At 43.7% G+C, this 22,644-nt stretch overlaps 2 protein-coding genes and 1 pseudogene across 2 annotated transcripts in view; 2 read left to right on the top strand and 1 right to left on the bottom strand.

Moving 5' to 3' along the window:
• The window catches only part of LOC118100893 (neurotrypsin), a 28,581-nt gene extending 7,701 nt beyond the window's left edge, over positions 1-20,880 (bottom strand). The window contains exons 1-8 of the mRNA XM_035146420.2: positions 20,602-20,880; positions 15,602-15,644; positions 4,129-4,371; positions 3,172-3,310; positions 2,677-2,855; positions 2,256-2,403; positions 1,724-1,902; positions 1,190-1,331 (exon numbers count right to left, since the gene is read on the bottom strand). Of these exons, the coding sequence (XP_035002311.1) occupies positions 1,190-1,331; positions 1,724-1,902; positions 2,256-2,403; positions 2,677-2,855; positions 3,172-3,310; positions 4,129-4,371; positions 15,602-15,644; positions 20,602-20,697 (1,169 nt within the window). The 5' untranslated portion in view covers positions 20,698-20,880. The remainder of the gene's footprint in view (positions 1-1,189; positions 1,332-1,723; positions 1,903-2,255; positions 2,404-2,676; positions 2,856-3,171; positions 3,311-4,128; positions 4,372-15,601; positions 15,645-20,601) is intronic.
• On the top strand, positions 6,252-10,504 carry LOC118100894 (annotated as a pseudogene).
• Positions 11,391-14,763, top strand: LOC118100895 (zinc-binding protein A33-like). Its single transcript, XM_035146423.2, has 2 exons — positions 11,391-11,467; positions 12,246-14,763. The coding sequence occupies exon 2, from the start codon at positions 12,248-12,250 to the stop codon at positions 13,916-13,918; it is 1,671 nt and encodes a 556-aa protein (XP_035002314.2). The 5' UTR covers positions 11,391-11,467; positions 12,246-12,247; the 3' UTR covers positions 13,919-14,763.
• Positions 20,881-22,644: the final 1,764 nt, after the last annotated feature.

Genomic DNA, 22,644 nt, shown 5'->3' with positions numbered 1-22,644 from the left:
GTTTAAATACGTAATGTAACACAGAACATATATGAGTTCATTAAATATTAATATTGTAACTTGTACATTTGAGTTGTTTTTATTCGATGATAGTTTTGATGATTATTTAAAGTTAAATTAAGTAAAGTTTTTCTTTTATTATGAAACTCTACGTTATACTGTAAAGCTACTTTAAAGCTGCCAGGTTGGAGCCATAGATTGTGTATAAAGGTCAAGGTTACACTCTCTGCCTTTAAATATATCCATTTAGAGTTGAACCCCCTGAAACTTAAAGCCTGCGGGTTAAAAATATACGTTTTTTTTTTTTTTTTATCCCCTTAAATACACCCTTTATCATGGAGGTCAAAAAATACGAAATGTTAAGAGTGTTAGGTTTATTTTTAAATAGATTCCTCCAGAGTTTCACACGTTCAGCTCGTCGGCCTCAGGTCTGTGTGGCTGTGCTCAAATAAAGTGTAATTACATTAGAAACCAGCTTCAGGCCTTAAACTCTAATTTCCCCTGTTCCCCACTTCATCCAAACTTCCTCCATTTTACCTGTTGTCTTAATAAATTCCGCACAGCGTTCATTTGCACAGCACTAATAGCATCAGTGCAGTTAGAGGCGTGCCAGATGTTCCATTCTGCACCCCCCCCCCGAACAACGTTAATGTGCCGTGAATGAAACTCAACACGCTCTCAAGCATCTGCACATTTAATTACGTGCAGCGAACATTTTTAAGACTTGAGTTTAACGCAGAAAAAAACCCCAGAATGCAGTGGAAAAAGTGTTTAGCTTTTTTTCTTAAGGCAAAGAAAAAAACTGTAATTTACTTTTAAAACAGAGACGTAGATCTGCAGAGGGATGAGTGCAGCACGACTCTGCCGCAGTAATGACGGGATTAGTGCTGTGTAAATGTGCTTTATATTTAATTCATCATGTGAGCGGCTGTATGAGGCGACAAGTAATTTCACTCTCCTGCGTTTTCTCTGTGTACCCGACATTTATTAGTGGCTGGGCTTTATTTGCTCTTGCTGGCCACACCTCAGGTAATCATAGCAGAATAATGATGAACAAACAGACCTGTCGTCAGATGTTGGTGAAGAGAGTGTCTGACGGAACCAAAATCTGTTAGAGCTTTAGAATAGAAAGTAGAAGTGGGTTTCCAGGGGCTTTAACTCCACAGGATCACAGTGTCGTTTTCGGTACCTGTAGCCCAGCTGTCTGCAGACCACCTCCGCGTGCTGCTGGCTCCAGTGGTCGTCGCACACCGTCCCCCAGTCGCCGTTGTGTAAAACTTCGACTCGACCCTCCCAGGGACTGTCTCCTCCCACCAGACGCACCACGCCGTCTGAAACAGTTTCGTATTGATTATTAAATCCTTCTGGAGACGTAAAAGTGATTAAAGGCAGATACACTTCACTTGACTCTGCAACCACGAGCCAAGATGTCATTTTACAAACGGCATTAACATTAAGCTTAATGCATCGTTTTCAGATTAATTAATCATCTTCGATTAGTCAGATGAACGACAGCAGCTGTTTCGTGCCGGTCGATACTTTTATGTGTTACGTCTTACTTCCCATTAATCCTGTTTCTACTTGTCACACAGAGGATGTTGCTGCTTCATGTGGTAATGATTTATTGATGCTCCGGGGCTATGAATAGCAGCTTTATAAGCCTATCTGTGTGTGTGTGTGTGTGTGTGTGTGTGTGTGTGTGTGTGTGTGTGTGTGTGCGTACCAGTGTAAGGGCTGCAGGAGACCCCAGCATCCTCCATGTGGTCGCAGTTGTGTTGCTCCCAGTCGCCATGGGGACACTGATCCAGGAAGAGCTCGTTTCCTGTGCACTTCACGGCGTCAAGCAGGATTGGGCCTGAGCCCTGACCGAAGTGAGCCCACGACCAGGCCTTCGCTACGCCCCTGCAAACACACACAACACACACACACACACACACACACACACACACACACACACACACACACACACACACACACACACACACACACACACACAGGTTTGGTTTGGTTTTTGATCAAGAAAATAGGCAGATTCGTTGATACTTGGTTTTTTTGCGGTCTTTTTGTTTAACTTGTTGAAGGTAAGAAAATTATAACACCGGTTTTATCCTTCAATGCACAGACACACACATTGAAGTATGATTTAACATGTTAACCTTGCATTTAAGGGTCAGGACAGACGAGAAAAGGACTAAATCTATTTGCACATGCTGTGTATTAACTTGGCGTAGAGAAAAAAAAACAACTCAACATACCCAAAACCCAGCTGCCTGCACACCACCTCAGCATCTCTGTCGTCCCACTGGTCATCGCAGACCGAGCCCCACCTTCCAGTGTGAAACACCTCCACTCGACCTTCAAAGTCTTCCTCGCCTCCGACCAAACGCAGCGGAGGACCACTGCCTACAAAACACAGTCAATGTAGGAATTCACCTGGAATCCAGCAGCATCTTCATATCTGCCTCATAAAGTCTCTGTCTCCTTCAAATCCAGTTTATTTGGAATTAAAATTTTCCTTTATTAGTATGATTGTAGCTGACAAAGGAAGGATGCATTGAATATTACCACAAAGTATTTTATAACAGAAAAACGATGTTTGTCATGAATCTGTCTTTCTCAGGTTCGCGGAGGAGGGACATATCCAGGTTGCCATGACACTGTAGAAGTCACACTGACCTTCTGGTGGCGCGCACAGCACAGCCGCCTCGTTTCCATGGCTACAGTCACCGGTGACGAACGTCCTGCTCCGGCACCTGCTCAGGGTGTCTTCATCCCCGCGGCAACCCAGACGCTCGTAGTGAAAGAGGCCGGAGCCCGAGCCGAACTGCGAGTGCTGCAATGCTGTGCCGATGTCACTGTTAAAATACATTTAAAAAATAAAAAACAAACAAATTTACTCAAGAAATCTACTTTTACATTTCTTTTTATTTCTTATTTATACTACTACTATATTTCAAATAATGTTGAAATAGCTTGACCAGGTGGTGCAGTAAAATGCTGCTTTAAAGTAACAATGATCTACTTATATAATAAATAATTGTAAAATATTTTTTGCTTTCTTTACAGTATTATATAGTTTACTAACATACTTTTTTTTCAATAACATTTTCAATGCAGGACTCAAGTACTTTTACTCTCTTAGTTTTTGTTAGTACTATAATATTCGCCTACCCCAGACCCAGCTGCTTGCAGATCACGCTGGCGTCTCGGTCCGACCAGTGAGAGTCACACACTGCCCCCCACTGGCCGTTCAGGTACACCTCAACCCGCCCGGTGCCAGAGAACAAGCTGCCAACCAAACGAGCGGCGCCTAAAAGACCAGAGGACAGAGATGAGGAGGTTTAATGCTCAGAAAACACGTCAATACTCAGCAAGAACAGTCAGATGTTTGTGGTACATGGTGTTATTTTAATACGCAAAATCCTAACAAATAAGATCATTATTCACTCTCTTTTGGCTCAGTTTTGTTCTCCACCAGCTGCTGAAAGAAAATACTCTGCTGTGTAGCTGCTAAACGCTGCACCACATTCATCAGCTAGATGCTAACTGTGGCTGTTTGGTACAGAAAAGAAGAGAGAGTAGTACAAATAATTGTTTTACTAGTGCAGCTTTAAGTCATTAAGCATAAATACCACTGTAAATTGTCACCGTACAAACAGTCACTGTAAATCAAATTTCTCCTTGTGTTTTGTATCACTGCAAAACATTTGAGGGCATCACCTGGAATCAACTGTGATGAGCCAGAATTTACTGACATTTTATAGACAAAACATCTTTGACCCCATTAAAAGATTTTACTTTTATGAGCAGCTGAACAAAAGAGTGATTTTCCTTTCTTATGTCTTTTTTCATTATTCCTCTGTTCATCTCACGACACTTCGGATTTACTGTGCCCTATTAATTGATTTTAAAAAGTGCACATATTACTTAATAATAGCTGTAGGTAGGTTTTTACCTGTGTTATGCTGTTATAACCAAAAAGCCCAATATTGGAAGAACTTGATGGTACTTGATTTAATATACTGTAACCTTCTCTTCTTCATTTTAACTCTGTTTTAAGTAAGTGTTATAATAAATAAAGTTTAGGATTTTAACAAATGGTCAGGTTCTGGTAATGTGTGGCCGCACCCTGGTGGCAGTCGCAGTACGCCCATCCAATGGCTCCAGAGTTCTGTCTGAAGAAACACCAGGGGTTGGACTCTCGGTCCGGGTTCCTGCAGTAGCTGTGGTCGCCCAGCCCTCGGCCCGGGTACTGCATAACGTAGTCCGGAAACTCGGTCCATTTCAGACAGGGGGCGCCAGAGTCCGTCTGGGACACTGTGCCGTTGTAGTACCCCAACTCTGTGAATCCCTCAGAGCAGGACAGAGGCACTGCACAGAGACAGACGGAGGGAGAGAGTGAGGGAACGTGAAGGAGAGAAGGGAGAATAAGATGTTCTGGATGAAAGCAGGACGAGGAGGAGGAGGATTTGGGTCAGAGACGACAATGGGAATAAAAAGAAGTGAAATGGGGAAAGTTTGGAGGCGGATAGACGAGTGGAATAGCTCTTATTGAAATAACATTATCCCCATGACTGTATTCTATCTGAACATAAACGCTTACATGGATGATTTTCATGAGCTGTCCGCTGCCACGGCAGGATCCTTCCTAATGCACCCTCACCCTCACTGATCCATGCTGGACCGGAAACATGCCCTCCACTTTAAACCTTAAAGCGGCCTTATTTAACACGGTGGTGACCATGGGGCTCTGCAGTGATCGTGTGTGAGTGGAGCTCGGACAGACCGAGAGGGAGACTGCTCACATCAAAGTGTCGTAAAATGAGGCCACAGAACAGAGGAGCTCACACACTGTGGCCTGAAAACGTACATCACACATTAATGAGCAGGAATCACACTGCAGATCAGAACAGGCACAGCAGAGTGCCTTCAAACTAAAGGTGGACTAATACAGTCCCAGGTGCTTTGTAAATGTAAAGGTGCAAAGTGGTGGGACCTTAATAGGGAGGTTTTTATGGAAGGAGCACGGCAGATAAGATGAAATACTCCCGACGGCTTGGGATATACATCATCAGCTCTTATGTACGGTGGCCCTGAAGTGCAAAGTCACAATATCAACGTACTGAACACAACAGCAAATCACAAAAACAATGGCATTGACTTATAATGGAAAAAGCTTAAAGTAGGCTATATCTAAAAGGCTATTTGCTGATAGGAATGATGCACTCTCCATCCTTTTAAACAGGAAGGAAAAGACTATTATGATTTGTAGTGGTGTTTCCTTATTTGCTGTTTTGTTTTCCTATTTGTCACTGCAACCCAGCAATGAATAAGAAAATATTCTTTATTTATTGCTTGTATTTTATTTGATTTGATTTGCACTTCAGGGCCACTGTAGTTAGACACTGAACACTACATTTACATGAAAACGTGAAATACATTCCCAGGGAATATCCCAAATATCCTCTTTTGGTGCTCCGGTCTTATTTCCCTGCATCATGTGCTCTGGGAGCATGGGAATCACAGGAGAACTACACAGTGTTTTTAAAAATCTTTTTAAGTTTAACAAAATGTCACTCAGCAGAGCTCATCCCTCCACCAAGGCCCAACAGTCTCCTTCTGAAATCATGTTTAAATCCTCTAGATCTTGATTCTAGACCCTTCTAGACTCCTTATTTGGATCTGCACCAAATTGCACACACTCTAAATATGCCTAATTTTCTTCATCAAGATCTGTGAATCATTCTCTGAGAAATTAACAAACGCCTCATCTCTTAGTGTTAGAAAAAAGTCCTGGATCTGCCCCCTGATTCGAATCCACAGCAAAATTGTATAACTTCATCTCTGACATATTCGGCATCCTTCTACCAAGTTTCATGGAAATAGGTTATGTAATTTTTGCTCAATATTAAACAAACAAACAGCAATGAAAACTTAACCTTGGCGGAGGTAATAATTTCTTTAAGGGTTTCTGAGGCCAAGTGGCTGCTGAACTATGATTAATGATGGAGCTGCTTCAGTAGCCAGCAACTCTCTTATCTCCTCCACACACACACACACACGCACACACACAAACACGCACACACACACACACACACACACACACACACACACACACACACACACACACACACACACACACACACACACACACACACACACACACACACTGGGTCCAGTTTGGAGGAAGATAAGAGAAAGAGCAGGAGTGCTGAAAGCCCCGGGAAACTCTGAGATACAGGAAATCAATCAGGCAGAAATGTACTGAACTAAAACAGAAATCTATCCTGAGACCATGAATAATGCAGAACACACTCAGACTTTGGACCCAAAATAATAATAAAACAAAAAACGTCACTGGAAACGTATCTTTACGAGCCAAAAAAAAAAGAAATAGCTTCCGGCTACAGAAACATGTCTATCTCTTTAAGTAACATGACACACTCGGAAAGTGAAAGTTGAATTCTTTGGTGGGAAACTACCTCGACACAGTTTTTGTTTCTGCTTCACAGATCCACACCAACACACAGTAAGTAGTCCTTTCTGATTTTTTGAGCAAAAATATTCTCACAGACCAGAAGTGGAATCTGTGTTAGTGTGTAGGTTGTGTTTCCCCCCCACTATCTGCTGTTTTTTGTTGAAGAACCCTGTAGCTCACTGACAGTTACAAATGTGTTTTTCTCTTCCTCAAAATAAAAGCTGCATTTCGTGAGCTTCTATATCACATGATCATCAGCAGACAGAGTTTGCTCAGTTGTTGTGAAATTGTATTTTTCCTTTGAATGCACTTTAAGGACTCCTCACTCATGTCTCAACTGTCCTCATGAAGCCAATTCCTCACATTGTGATGTATTCAGGTTTTTTAAACAAAAAAATCTTTTACTGTAATATGATGTTAAAGCCCTCGAAGATTCAGTTCCTTGATTCAACTTCCTTGTTCTGACTGAACCTGTGTTTTTATGTCAGTTTGCTCATTTGCCTCTTTACCAAACGCAGGTCAACAATTCTTTTGGTATAATTTTGTATCAAAATCCTTCTATTTCTTTTTGATGACTCATCCTGATTTCAGAGCCACAAGCATGAACTTAAAGGGGACATATCATGAAAATTCCACTTTGTTAGTGCTTCTACACGTTAATGTGGGTATCTGGCATGTCTACCAACCCCAAAACTCTGGAAAAAAAACACTCACGCGTTTTGTTATGGTTCCTCTAAGTCAGAAACGTCATGCTTGAGTGACTGGAATGAGCTTCCTGTGTACTGTCTGTCACTCTGTGGAGGGCTGTTTTATACAGGGTAAAAAGGGTGCTGTTTTAAATGATCCTTGTGGTATTTTGACCAAAGTATGTTACAGACATTTCATTAAGACCCCAAGGAACCATATCAACTTGTGGTAAAATGGGCATACAATGTCCCCTTTAACTTAAAATCAGATTTTTAAAGGTGCCCTATATGGAGACCTGACCACTGGGGGTGCTGTGGAGCAATTTACTTCAATGATCAGATCCCTGAAGAACACACACCAGTAAATGTGCTGTTGGTGTTGATGTAAACAGAGACTTTCTTTCTTTGGTAGGAACACCAAGGGGGATTTACACTCTACTCTGAATCACTGAAGTCGCTAGTAAAATTAGAATAAAATATATAGTTTTTTCCCTTAATTTAACAGTTTCTTTGTTTTATGTTTTATCAGAAATGGCATCCAACTTCAGCCTCTTATCTGAGGATCAGCTTCTGTGTCCGATCTGCCTGGACACGTTCACTCAACCAGTCTCCACACCATGTGGACACAACTTCTGCCTATCCTGTCTCTCATCCTACTGGAACAACGAACGTGTCTATCAGTGCCCGGTCTGTAAGGAGACGTTTGAGAGGAGACCCGATCTCAAGGTCAACACCTTCATCTCAGGGCTTGCGTCGCAGTTCACGTTGCTTCAAGTCACAAATGCTCACACCTGGAGCCCGGGCCCATTGAAGGATAGCGCAGAATGTGCGGTGCTGTGCGATGTTTGTCCTGACGCCCAGCAACAGGCTGTCAAATCCTGCTTTGAGTGTCTGACTTCATACTGCAGTGTTCATCTGGAGCCTCATCACAGAGCTGCCGGACTGAAGCGACACACACTGGTCGACCCTCTGGCGAACCTGCAGGACAGGATCTGCAAGGAGCATAACCACATTCTTGCATTGTTTTGTTTAAGCGATAAAGTGTTGCTGTGTGACATCTGCTTTCGTTGTCAGCACATGAACCATGATGTTGTTCCTGTGCAGCAAGCATACGGAAAGATGAGGGATCTGCTGGGAGACACAGAGGCCAGAGTGCAGCAGATGATCCAGGAAAGGCAACAGAAGCTGGAAGCAATGAAGGAGTCGGTGAAAGAAAGCAAGAGAGAAACCAGTGATGTGATAGCTGAGAGCGTGCAGGAGTTAACAGTGCTGGTGTCTGAGGTTCAGAGGAGCCAGATGGAGCTCGTGAAAGTGATGGAGGAGAAGCAGAAAGCAGCAGAAGAACAAGCGGGTGTTTTTATTGTCGTTTTGGAGCAGGAGGTCACTGAGCTGCAGAGGACGAAGATGAAGCTGATGGACATAAAACAGACTGAAGACCAGCTCAGTTTCCTCCACACCTTCCCAGACCCATCCGTCCTCCTACCACACATACGGACCTGTCCTTGTTCAGCTTCAACAGACACGCAGAGATACGGCACGTGCAGAAATGTCTGAGCAGCTCCGTGTCTCAACTGCAAGCGTTGCTGAAGAAAATGACGCGGAAATCACTGCGCTCTCGCTGGCCGAACGATGTCACACTGAGGAACCTGCAGCAGTATGAAGTGAACGTTCTGCTCGACCCTGACACAGCTCACCCTCGGGTCGTTTTGTCCGACGATGGCAAACAGGTGAGATACGGCGAGGCCACACGTTGGCAGGACTTGCTGGACCTGGGGCCGAACACGTTCACGATGCATTTCGCAGTTCTGGGACAAAGAGGCCTTTTGTCTCAAAGGTTTTACTTCGAGGTGCTTGTGAGTCAGAAGACCGAGTGGTGTCTGGGTGTGGCCACGGCTTCGGTCCAGAGGAGAGGGGTACTCACTCGGGGTCCTGACTGCGGACTGTGGGCCATCAAGTTTCGGGTAAAAAGTTTTGAAGCCATCGGTTCTCCAGGTGTGACGGTATACCGGGGGAAAGTAGAGAGGGTCGGCGTGTTCGTGGATTACGACAAAGGTCAAATATCGTTCTATGACGTACAGACCGCAACACTTATCTACTCATTTAGTGACTGTCTCTTCACCGAGGAGCTTTATCCATATTTAAACCCCTGTGATAATGAATATGGTTCAAACTTGGATCCGATGGTCATCATCCCTGTCACTCGTACGGAGGCTTCACTGACACCACAATTTGTGGGTTAATTTTTCAAAAGATTTCAAAAGCACTTTGTATGAAATTAAGACATTTTGTCTTGTCAAGCATTGATGGAGATGAACCATCTTTAAATTTCTGTTTGCGCTTGGTTTGGATCCTGAAATCTTTTACATTTTCTTATTGTGTGTGTGTGTATGTGTGTATGTGTGCTTAGTGAATTGATCTTTTTTACAACCTTTAATCCAATCAAGCAGCACCAAATTACACACTAGTAGATATCTAGAAATACCTAGATGCGCTTGTTTTTTATTTTATCTAGATCTATGACATGTTTCAAAGGAAAACTGTGAAAATGTCAATATCTCACAATGTTAAAGAAAGATTACTGGTTCCATCCCTGATTCAGATCCGTACCAAAATTTGACGGGTTCTTCCCTGATGCACACCACATCATTCTATGATTCATCAACTAATTGAATCAGTTTAGATGAGTGATGAAGAAACAACAATAAGAGATAAAATATAAAATCCAAACCTGAATCTAAATGAGTTTTCTAGCTTTAACAGCCTAATATGTAAAAAAACCAAAAAAACACTACCATATCTTTGCAGCTAAGTTCAAGGTGAAGTCGTATTCAGGCAAATATCTATAGTGATACACGACACTAACATATCCATGTTATTTAAATCACACAAGTTTCATGTTTCAGTTTATATTTATTTTAGATGGTTTAGTGCTGAATCCCTGCGAGGTCACTGGGCGGTTCTGTGTAGTTTCCTGCTGTCGTCCCTCTCACAGGGGATTTCTGCTGCCATTATACAGGTGTAAGGGGGCGGGGCTTAGTAGAACAAAGAGGTGAATTGTTTGGTGGAGACGGGAGTTTTCTTAGCGAGGGGGAATGGGGAAAATAATTTTTATGGTGATACCTCGCCCACGAGGAATTAGAGAATACAGTGTGAGTGAAAGACCAAAACCACTGAGCAGAAGTTTTTTTCTTGTTGGACTCATATACCCCTGTTCCTCGAGTTCGATTCTTTTTTGGGGGTTTTGTTTTTGCAATGCATTGCGTTTTAAGTGGACATTCATTATTTTCTGTGACCTTAAGTTTTGGGAAGTGTTCTTAATAAATTGGTGTGTTGGCATACATTTGAGTTTCTGTTTATTATTTTGCAGTTATCTGGGTTTAAAGTCCCCTGACACCAACATTTTCTCACTTAACCAGGCCTTGATAAATAGTGTCACAATAGCTCCTGAATCGTTATAGTAATGATAAATCAATCAGGCAGAAATGTACTGAACTAAAACAGAAATCTATCCTGAGACCATGAATAATGCAGAACACACTCAGACTTTGGACCCAAAATAAAAATAAAGCAAAAAACTTCACTGGAAACGTATCTTCATTATTATTATTACATTTCATTTAGCTGACGCTTTTATCCAAAGCGACTTGCAATAAGTGCATTCAACCATGAGGGTACAAGCCCAGAACAACAAGAATCAAGAAAGTACAATTCCTTCAAGAAAACCAAAGTACAAAGTGCTATAAGTAAGTGCCATTTAAGTGCTACTAAATTGTTAGGTTAAACTTTTATTCAAGGTATCGTCGGAAGAGGTGTGTTTTTAGTTTGCGGCGGAAGATGTGTAGACAAACAGATGTGATTTTGTTGAGTGGTTAGCTCGCAGTGAGGGAGCAACAAGCCGATTGGCAGATGCAGAGCGGAGTGAACGGGCTGGGGTGTAACGTTTGACCATGTCCTGGATGTAGACTGGACCCGATCCGTTCGCAGCACGGTACGCAAGTACTAATGTTTTGAAACGGATACGGGCAGCCACCGGTAACCAGTGAAGGGAGCGGAGGAGCGGAGTAGTGTGAGTGAATTTAGGTTAAAGATCAGTCGAGCTGCTGCATTCTGGATGAGCTGCAGAGGTCGGATGGCGCTAGCAGGTAGACCTGCCAGTAGGGAGCTATTCAAGAAAGAAAAAAAGAAAAGCTTCCGGTCTCTTTAAGTAACATGACACCCTCGGAAAGTGAAAGTTAAATTCTTTCTTGGGAAACTACCTCGACACAGTTTTTGTTCCTGCTTCACAGATCCACACCAACAGACAGTAAGTAGTCCTTTCTGATTTTTTGAGCAAAATATTCTCACAGACCAGAAGTGGAATCTGTGTTAGTGTGTAGGTTGTGTTTCCCCCCCCACTCTCTGCTGTTCTTTGTTGAAGAACCCTGTAGCTCACTGACGTAGATGCACAGTTTGCTCAGTTGTTGTGAAATTGTATTTTTTCCTCTTAATGCACTTTAAGGACTCCTCGCTCATGTCAGAGGTTTTTCTGGAGCTTTGTTACACTGTCCTCATGAAGCCAATTCCTCACATTGTGGTGTATTCAGGTTTTTTAAACTGCTGAACTTCAGCTTTTACTGTAATATGATGTTAAAGCCCTCGAAGATTCAGTTCCTTGATTCAACTTCCTTGTTCTGATTGAACCTGTGTTTTTATGTCAGTTTCCTCATTTGCCTCTTTGCCAAACGCAGGTCAACAATTCTTTTGGTATAATTTTGTATCAAAATCCTTCTATTTCTTTTTGATGACTCATCCTGATTTCAGAGCCACAAGCATGAATTTAACTTAAAATCAGATATTTAAAGGTGCCCTATATGGAGACTTGACCACTGGGGGTGCTGTGGAGCAATTTACTTCAATGATCAGATCCCTGAAGAACACACACCAGTAAATGTGCTGTTGGTGAGACTTTCTTTCTTTGGTAGGAACACCAAGGGGGGATTTACACACTCTACTCTGAATCACTGAAGTCGCTAGTAAAATTATAATAAAATATATAGTTTTTTTCCTTAATTTAACAGTTTCTTTGTTTTATGTTTTTTCAGAAATGGCGTCCAACTTCAGCCTCTTATCTGAGGATCAGCTTCTGTGTCCGATCTGCCTGGACACGTTCAATAAACCATGCTCCACACCATGTGGACACAACTTCTGCCTATCCTGTCTCTCATCCTACTGGAACAACGAACGTGTCTATCGGTGCCCGGTCTGTAAGGAGACGTTCGAGAGGAGACCCGATCTCAAGGTCAACACCTTCATCTCAGGGCTTGCATCGCAGTTCAGGTTGCTTCAAGTCACAAATGCTCACACCTGGAGCCCGGGCCCATTGAAGGATAGCGCAGAATGTGCTGTGCTGTGCGATGTTTGTACTGACGCCCAGCAACAGGCTGTCAAATCCTGCTTTGAGTGTCTGACTTCATACTGCAGCGTTCATCTGGAGCCTCATCAAAGAGCTGCCGGACTGAAGCGACACACACTGGTCAACCCTCTGGCGAACCTGCAGGACAGGATCTGCAAGGAGCATAACCACATTCTTACTTTGTTTTGTTTAAGCGATAAAGTGTTGCTGTGTGACATCTGCGTCCGTTCTCAGCACATGAACCATGATGTTGTTCCTGTGCAGCAAGCATACGGAAAGATGAGGGATCTGCTGGGAGACACAGAGGCCAGAGTGCAGCAGATGATCCAGGAAAGGCAACAGAAGCTGGAAGCAATGAAGGAGTCGGTGAAAGAAAGCAGGAGAGAAACCAGTGATGTGATAGCTGAGAGCGTGCGGGAGTTAACAGCGCTGGTGTCTGAGGTTCAGAGGAGCCAGATGGAGCTCGTGAAAGTGATGGAGGAGAAGCAGAAAGCAGCAGAAGAACAAGCGGCTGTTTTTATTGTCGTTTTGGAGCAGGAGGTCACTGAGCTGCAGAGGACGAAGATGAAGCTGATGGACATAAAACAGACTGAAGACCAGCTCAGTTTCCTCCACACCTTCCCAGACCCATCCGTCCTCCTACCACACATTACGGACCTGTCCTCGTTCAGCTTCAACAGACACGCGGAGATACGGCACGTGCAGAAATGTCTGAGCAGCTCCGTGTCTCAACTGCAAACGTTGCTGAAGAAAATGACGACGGAAATCACAACGCTCTCTGCGTCGAACGATGTCACACTGAGGAACCTGCAGCAGTATGAAGTGAACGTTCTGCTCGACCCTGACACAGCTCACTGTCGGCTTGTTTTGTCCGACGATGGCAAACAGGTGAGATGCACCGAGGGCTCTGGTCGTAAGGACATAAAGAGGCCAAACGCGTTCAAGAAGAATTTCGCAGTTCTGGGACAAAGAGGTCTTTTGTCTCAAAGGTTTTACTTCGAGGTGCTTGTGAGTCAGAAGACCGAGTGGAGAGGGGAACTCACTCGGGGTCCTGACTGCGGACTGTGGGCCATCTGGTTTCTGGAAAAAAGGTTTGAAGCCTTCAGTTCTCCAGGTGTGGCGGTATACCGGGGGAAAGTAGAGAGGGTCGGCGTGTTCGTGGATTACGACAAAGGTCAAATATCGTTCTATGACGTGCAGACCGCAACACTTATCTACTCATTTAGTGACTGTCTCTTCACCGAGGAGCTTTATCCATATTTAAACCCCTGTGATAATGAATGTGGTTCAAACTTGAATCCGATGGTCATCGTCCCTGTCACTCGTACGGAGGCTTCACTGACACCACAATTTGCGGGTTAAATTTTCAAAAGATTTCAAAAGCACTTTGTATGAAATTAAGACATTTTGTCTGGTCAAGCATTGATGGAGATGAACCATCTTTAAATTTCTGTTTGTGCTTGGTTTGGATCCTGAAATCTTTTACATTTTCTTATTGTGTGTGTGTGTGTGTGTGTGTGTGTGTGTGTGTGTGTGTGGGTGTGTGTGTGTGTGTGTGTACAATGCTTTGCGTTTCCTGAGTTATATTTTTGCATTTTGAAGGGGGGACCTTTACTGATTTTTCTTTCATTTTGTGGACATTTTCCATGGCCTGAGCCAGCTGCCTAAGGAGTTTTTTTTCTCTTGTTGGATTTACCTTATGGACATTTAAGTGGACATTTATTATTTTCTGTGACCTTAAGTTTGGGGGAGTGTTCTTAATAAATTGGTGTGTTGGCATACATTTGAGTTTCTGTTTATTATTTTGCAGTTATCTGGGTTTAAAGTCCCCTGACACCAACATTTTCTCACTTAACCAGGCCTTGATAAATAGTGTCACAATAGCTCCTGAATCGTTATAGTAACTAGACTTAAAACTTAAACAGATTTTTACAATTTTGTTTTCATGATATTACACAACATGAAAATCTTTCTGTTGTTGTCTGTGATGTGTTTTAAGCTTTATAGCTGCGTAATGGTGATAAAACTTTTATATCGGCTTGATGAAATTTTAATAAAGTAAAAGAGCATTATGTAACTAAGCCGGGCAACATTTTCAATGTATCATTTCAGGGCCTCCTGAAACAAGCATTTCAATTTTTTTGTTTTGATTTCAGTTTCAAATCAGCACGTCTGATTTTCATCACCTTTAAATTTCTCCTCCCTCATCCGCCTCCTGTATGTCTCATTCAAGCTCTTTAATTCATCTTAACACCCGCAGCGCACGCACACACACACACACACACCCATAGACACAAAAAACACTCGCTGCCGCTAACACCCTCCTCATTGCCACGACAACGGTACTCTAGCCCATCGCCATGGGAACGCTCAGTCTCCCTGCTACCATAATCCATTTCCCAGCCACAATGAGTATTTGACACGGTTCACACTCGGAGGCTGGCAGTATGGGGGGTGGATGTGTGCCAGCGGCGTCTTCTACACAAAACACACATGTTAATATAAATAAGGGACATCAGGGAAAATTTCTAAATTCTAGATTTTGATGCAATTCTCTGCAACAAAGGATGAACCGTAGACATCTCGTGCAACATTTGCTGGATTGTTATTATGATCGTCCCCGTGCTCATTGCTTTAAAAAGTGCCTCGAGGTTGTTTCTCGTGATAACACAAGCTGTTTTTGCTGATAGGTGAGAGGTGTGTTTGTAATTGCACGTAAATTGCACTTGTGTTGGTGTGTGGCTGTGAAAACAGATATTCCAGCTCCAGAAAGAGGAGTCCCTCACCCCAACCCCCCATCATCATCATCATCATCATTATCGTCATGGTCTCCAAGAAAGAGGAGGAAGATGAAAAGCAGGGGGGGTGCAGGCTGGAGGGAAGAAGAGAGGTGGGGTGGGGGTTTCATGAGTGTCTGAATCAGAATGTGGGTTAAACTGGAGTGGGGGGAAACTCAAGAGAGGAGGGGAGGGATGGTGTGGGAGGAGAAGACAGATGGAGGGAGGAAGCGAGAGTGCTGTGTTCGGAGTATCACCTCCCACCTACCTGAGTTCTGCACCTCGTTTAAGTAACTGTCCTCAGCCACCACCTGCAGGCAAAGACACACCGAGTTAGACAAGTTGTAGCAAAATATCTGTTGTCACGGCTACAGAAGAAGGTTGCCTTATCTGATCCTTTTGCTAATTGGCAGAATCCTACAGCAGACTTCATAGAGATTCAGCAGCGGGCACGGACCATGAGCCGGTCTCTGATGCAGACAGCAGCAACATTAAGCCATCTGTCAGAGGGTGGAAATCACCAATCGCTTTGCCGATTCGAGCCATTTCGTTCTGTGTGGTTTGTTCCCTTTTGTTCTGAAGCAGTGAGGTCGAGTCACTCTCCACAGGCTCTTCAGTAGGTGAGGACATCACATCCCATCCGGTTTCCGCCTAGATTCAGTCGGTTTCTGGACGAAGCGGCTACATTCAGTTCAGTACACTTTACATTAGGTTAATAGCACAGTGGGGCTAAACCATCGACCATATGTAAAGATGGACAACATGACAGCCAGTGTGTCGATTGCCCCCTGGTGGCTGGCTGCAGAATAGATAATCATAAACCCTGCCTTCTCCGTGTTAGCAGATAGGACATGGACCAAACAAAAAGGTCTCAAATAAGATTTTCTCAAAGATGGTTTCAGGTCGTTCTCATCACACTGATTTATGTCCGAGAGTTCATTCTTCTCATAAGTTTGGTTTTAATGATGAACAAAAGTGGGCTGAAACATCATGATTGACATTCGTTATTCGTCACTTTCTGGGTGGCGTCGTCGGTCTTTATTTACACTCTATGGGCTAAACTGAGGCCAAAATAACCTTCATTCAAACAGGAAATATACTTACACCAGCAACATGTCAGTAATTCAGTTTGATTATCAGGCTCGTACTGTAACTCCTGACCTGTGATTGGTTTAAGATCTGTCTTTTAACACCTGTATAGGCTGTGCCCGTTTCTGTTATAATCCATCGTTACATTTCTAAAAACATTTTTTCACACGAGCCCAGGAAATGTCACCTGTTGTTGAACAGTTTTTCTGAAACTGCTGTCGCTGTTTGACACAAGCTGCCACAAATCAAATCCTCCACACTGAATGATAAAAAAACATTGTTTGTCATTTTCCTCCCAAAATAACCCATGTGAGTGTTTCCTGATATGAGGCCCCCCTCAGCAGGACATCACTTGTCAGTTATGGATATGAATTATTCATGTGACTGTATTCTTCTCTGACACCTCTATGGTTAATGCCACAGTCATGTCAAGTAATTCTGAGTTTCCACCTCAAAACGTGGCATTCATGTCAATACCCAAGTCATAATTAAGACTGGGAAACTCGAGCTTTTCTCCAAGAAAACAAATCAAATGGATGTGTTGTTATTTAGTCAATGCACAACATTTTAATTAAATTGTCACGATGCGTGATCCTTTGTGACATGAATGAGACATTACAGTGGTTTCAGACAATATTCAGATCCCTGAAAATTTTGCACATAGTATTGTTCCTGTAGATTTCATTTAAATGGATAAACCAATCAATCTACAGCAATCCACAACCTTTCCTGTGACACTCCGCATCGTGGTCATCGTGGTCAGTTGCATCCGTTTTGCTTTAATTATACTTGAGACGTGTCTAGAGCTTGACTCAAGTGTCCTTGTTGCAAACTGAATTGATTCGACGTGGTTTCGAAATAACCTCTGCTGAAATCAGGGCAAGGTTATAAAACCGTTTCCAAGTGTTCCCAGGGAACAGTGGCCTGAATAAATGTGAAATGGAAGAAGTGTGGGAACCACCAGGACCATTGACTCCTGTTTGGACAAACTGGATTAACTGGAGAGTTTCAGAGGTCCTATCCAGAGGACGACTATCTCAGTAGCACTCCATCGGTCAGGCCTTTACGGCTGAGTAGGTAGACAGAAGCCACTTTGACTAAAAGGCATGTGACAGCCTGCTTGGAGTTTGCCTATCTGCATTTCAACTCTAAAAGCATGAGGGGAAGGATTCTCTGGTCTGATGTGACAAACATTAACTGTGTGGACAGAAGTGGAAGCACTGGCAAACACCAGGTACTGAATCACCCGGCTAACACCATCGTGCTCTGGGGTTGGGACAGGGAGACTGGTCAGGAATGAGGTGAGTGTGAAATCAGAGGAATCCTTCAAGAGCAATTGCTCCACAGTAAAGTGACTTGAGACTGGAGCATCGATTCTCCTTTAAGATTCACCTGAAGCATTCAGCAAAGTCAATGCCAGAGTGGCTTTGGGACAAGTCTCTCTAGCTGCTTTCATCTCCTGACATTCTCCACAAGGGCTGTGTGTGAGAATGTCCAAGTGAGAGGCTCCTGAGTTTCTCCTGCTAACATCCTGGTAGAAAATCTGGATAATGTCGAATGAGCCAATGTGAGAAAACAGCACAAGATCCTCCAGATTTACAATTTACTCACATTTTGAATGAGTTCATCCATTGATGGCAGGGATCACCAATCAGAGGGAAGGGAAATTACAAGTATGAGCCAGCCAGGTACGAAGTGTACAGTAAACACACACACACACACACACACACACACACACACACACACACACACACACACACACACACACACACACACACACACACACACACACACACACACAAATAAATAGTACTAGACAGCATCAGATGATATCTGACAGAGGAATGTTTGTTTCAATTTCAGAAATCAGGTCACACCTCTACACAGCGAGGCACCTGACAGAAGAGGAGAGGAAACAAACTCTCACCTGACACACACACACACACACACACACACACACACACACACACACACACACACACACACACACACACACACACACACACACACACGTTCAGCTGCAACTGTGGAATAACTGTAGTGAGGGCAATGAAATACAACACTTTTCACCTTGATACAAGCGAGCCTGGTTGTTTCTCGCCAACTACACACACACACACACACACACACACACACACACACACACACACACACACACACACACACACACATCCCAGAAGGCACTGCACTGCTCAACCTAATGATATTATGATATTAGAGCAGGGTCAGGTGACCTGTGGTGGTCAACATGAGTCCTGATATCTCCAGTCATATCAATCACACACCTCCATTACGGCACTAATCACTCATGATGCTCGCACACCTGCCTCCAGTGCATCGCTATGCAAACACATCCAAACACACACACACACACACACACACACACACACACACACAGAAATGTTGATGATTTGCACTGGATAAAGAAACATGGAAGATTCTCCAAAGTGATCCTCAAAAATAAGAATTTGATCAAACTGGCTGTCACTGGTAAGGTTTTGGGAAAAGATCACATTTTCCTCTCTGTACAATTTGTGACAAGTAAAATGCTTTTCGTCAACATTTCCAATCTTCTATCATTTCGTGGAAGCTCCACAACCAATAAAAAACGCTTCCTGTGTATATGCATGACATAGTGGGACGGAAACTCAAAGAAATCAGTTCCCTAAAAGGTTCTTCAATTATTCCCTGGGAAAATGGTGAAATTAGTGGATCCAGAAACCACACCAACGTTTATTTGGTTCTTTCTTTGCCCATGTCCCATCCATCCACCACGTTTTGTGCTCCATCCATTCATTAGTCTTTGCACAATCCTGCTCACCAACCAACTAACCAATGAAGGTGAAGCTAACAATTATTAATTTAGGGAAATTTAGGTATATGTATTAACAGCACGTTTTGTCATTTAACCTGGTTGGTATATTCCTATTTATGCCATATTACTTAGATTTTCCCTTGCACATGGTGCCTGTGTTGGCCTCCCAGTAATCTCAGCCATGTTGGCAGCTTCATCTCAGAGAACTAACTAATTCTGCATGTGATTCTGGTAAAGCAGGTAATGGAGGATTGCTGCTCACAGTTTTGCTCCTTCCTGTTTACCTACTGTACACGTTTGTTCCGACAACACGCAGAGCCGCTGCAATCAGGATGCTCCCAATGAAAAGATTTGTCTAATGAAGTTGAAATGAAAAAAGCAGAAACTCATATCTGCCTGGTGCTATTTGTGCTGCATGCACGGCTGCTCCCAGTGTTAGTGGCTCTAATTAAATCCTGCACACTGTTCTCGACTAATGATTTCTACACAGGCTCATCTGCTGCACATTAACTCAACACACACTGCATCAAAGGAGGATATGAAAAGTGGACAGGAATGAGTCTAAGGATTGATTGATTGTGGATTGATTGGTTTGCTGTAACCCAGCAGCAGGTCTGACATGCAGAGTCAGCAGGAGCATGTGATCATTGTGTGAAGCTGCCTCAAGGCTGCATGTTTCTGACAACAACGCCTGCTCCGCTGCTTTTCACTCTCACCACAGTGTGAGCCGGGGTGACAAGTTTCATCCGCCCGTGCAGGGTTCATTTCCCCACAGCACCCGCGGGGGCACAGCCTCCGACGGGCTCCTCTCATGATACCCAGCAGAAGGAGGGGTCGAGGAGGGGGTTGAGGGGTTGTGATTGAATCCGTGCCCGACTGTGTACATGCACGCGTGTGTGCGTGCGAGACAATGGTTTCCAAAGTGGATAATGCGCAATGATGGCACCATTGATTGGCTAAAAGAGCCATTACAGGTGTTTGATACCCCCACACACACACACACACACACCCCGAGCTGCACCTGCTTTTTACAAATGCGTTCCTGGATAAAGAAGGGATCACAGTCAAGAGACATGGCTGCAGATGGTCGTGCATTTACAACATAGGCTAGAGGTCCACATCCTTTAAACGTGTTTGACAGATTTGGCTGTAGATTTATTGTAACGCATAAAAGCGCACAGTCCATAAAGCTTGGCTGCATCGCCTTGAATTCCTGCCTAATCATCAAATTTAATTATTTTTAACCGGAATTAATTTATTTTTTTTGGTAAAAATGCAGCCCAGCACATGTCAGCACGGGAGAACGCATTAAATCAAGAGAATAAATCAGGTTGCATTTCAGGACAGGCTCCAGGACTACGTACCTCCGCCAGCAGCGGCAGCCAGAGGCAGGTTCCGATCAAGCACAACATTTCCCGGCCGCGCAGAGCCATCCTTCCTGCCCGGTGTGTCCGTGTCATAGCCCCGCTCCCATCTCTGTCTCCAGACTGTCCGAGGGAAGGTGAAGCGGTTTATCCGGCTGCTGATGCTCCTGCTGCTGCTGCTGCTGCTGCTGGAGGAGGAGGAGGAGGAGGAGGAGGAGGGAGAAACGTGGTGTGTGATGATGATGGTGTATACGCACAGGATGATAAAGGGTGGGGCTGTGAACGCCTCACACGGGATTGAAAACACACAGAGAGAGAGAGAGAGAGAGAGAGAGAGAGAGAGAGAGAGAGAGAGAGAGAGAGAGAGAAAAATAGTGTTGATCTCTGCAAAAACCTGATGCCACAAGGACCTCTCTCCCTGTCACACACACGCACACACCCACACACTCCCACACACATTCTTATACGGACGAGTACACACACATTGATATAATGCATGCATTCCCTAGCCCCTTGCCCTTATTTTAAGCATCATCCATAAAGTCCAGGCTCAAAATGGTCCTCAATACAAGTATACAAGTACACACACACATACATACTTGTCTCTGTAGTTGTGAGGACACTCATTGGCATAATGCATTCCCTAGCCCCTTACCCCAACCTTAACCATCACATCTAAATGCCTCACTCTGCGAAATGTTGTCCTCACCTTTCACCACTGTCCTCAGCCTGATGACAGCGGATGGATGATACAGCAACGGGATTGCAACATACGAGTCCATGGCTCAAATCCCATCTAAGGCATCATGTAATATATTGTGGATTGTGTCTTTATACCTAAAATATGAATTTTGGGAGCTGGAATTCTTTACATACCTGAGAGGTCCCCTGCCCCCCACCCTAACCATCCCGAACCTTTACCATCCCTAACCCTAACCCTAACCATCTGTATAAGGGGACACCTCTTTCCACGTATAGGCTACAAGTACAAAGTGAATAAATACAACACAAATTTCATTTCAAAGATTGAACTGGCTAAACACAGTACAGCACACAGAAACGTCAGTACAGTGCAGGGTCACACAGGATTTAGAAAATGGAAATGACAGATGAATGAATAGGACAATGAGTTTTACAGGAGCCATGTATTGTAAATCTATCTGTGAGCAAACTCCTTTGTTAATGTAAGGTGTCTGCAGCGCTCTCGTCCTGTTCTGGACGCTCTGCGGTTCAGTCAGGTGTTCATGCTCCAGGTGGACAGCAGCCAGGTGGGAGCAGGCGCCATCTTGCTTTAGGCGGATGAGAGGTGGAGGTGCAGTCGTCTTCTATTTATAAAAATGTCACCAGTTTCATTACCTTGTTTTAGAAAAAAATTGAGCTTTAGGTCAGAACAAGCAGGACTGTGTGTGTGCTAACCCCGTGATTTTCCACCACATAACCCTGAAGTTTGTGTTTGCTGTTGTCTTACTCCCTCACGTATTTCAACAGACACGTTTGAGGGTCAATCTCAGCTTCAGTTTTCATGAGACTCAGTGGATCACCGGCCAGCGTTCACTCTCCGTACACACCCACCACGGGACCCACTGGATTCCACCAGTTACAAACACCCCACACGACCGTTTTGGAGTTTAACCATCACAATTTGGCCTTAGTCAGAGTCGCACACGTCCCTACACTCGCCCAATTTACCTGCTTCCAACACTTCAGCTGATTATTGACTTGCTGCCTAATGTCTGCGTCTGATCCCCTGACTGGTGCCATTGTGACAAGATAATCAATGTTGTTCACTTCCCCCCGTCAGTGGTTTTATCGTTGAGTCACACCTCATTGTGTTGATCGTAGATGTTATAACGTTGATTTTTTAAAAGATCTGCTTTACAAAAATTTGAAATGGAATCAAATCTTTAAATCTTAAATCACAAAGGTCCGACTTCTGACTTGTAAAATCCAGTGTTTCAACAAACTGAGCTACAAGAGGTTGTCCAAACGACAGTGTGAACGTTTTTTTTCCTAATATTGCTGCAGCTCATGTTTGTAAAACTG

The sequence above is a fragment of the Hippoglossus stenolepis genome, chromosome 21 (assembly GCF_022539355.2).
Source record: "Hippoglossus stenolepis isolate QCI-W04-F060 chromosome 21, HSTE1.2, whole genome shotgun sequence".
Taxonomy (NCBI): Eukaryota; Metazoa; Chordata; class Actinopteri; order Pleuronectiformes; family Pleuronectidae; genus Hippoglossus; species Hippoglossus stenolepis.
The sequence above is the reverse complement of the archived record's forward strand: the minus strand, read 5'-3'. Positions and strand labels throughout refer to the sequence as shown.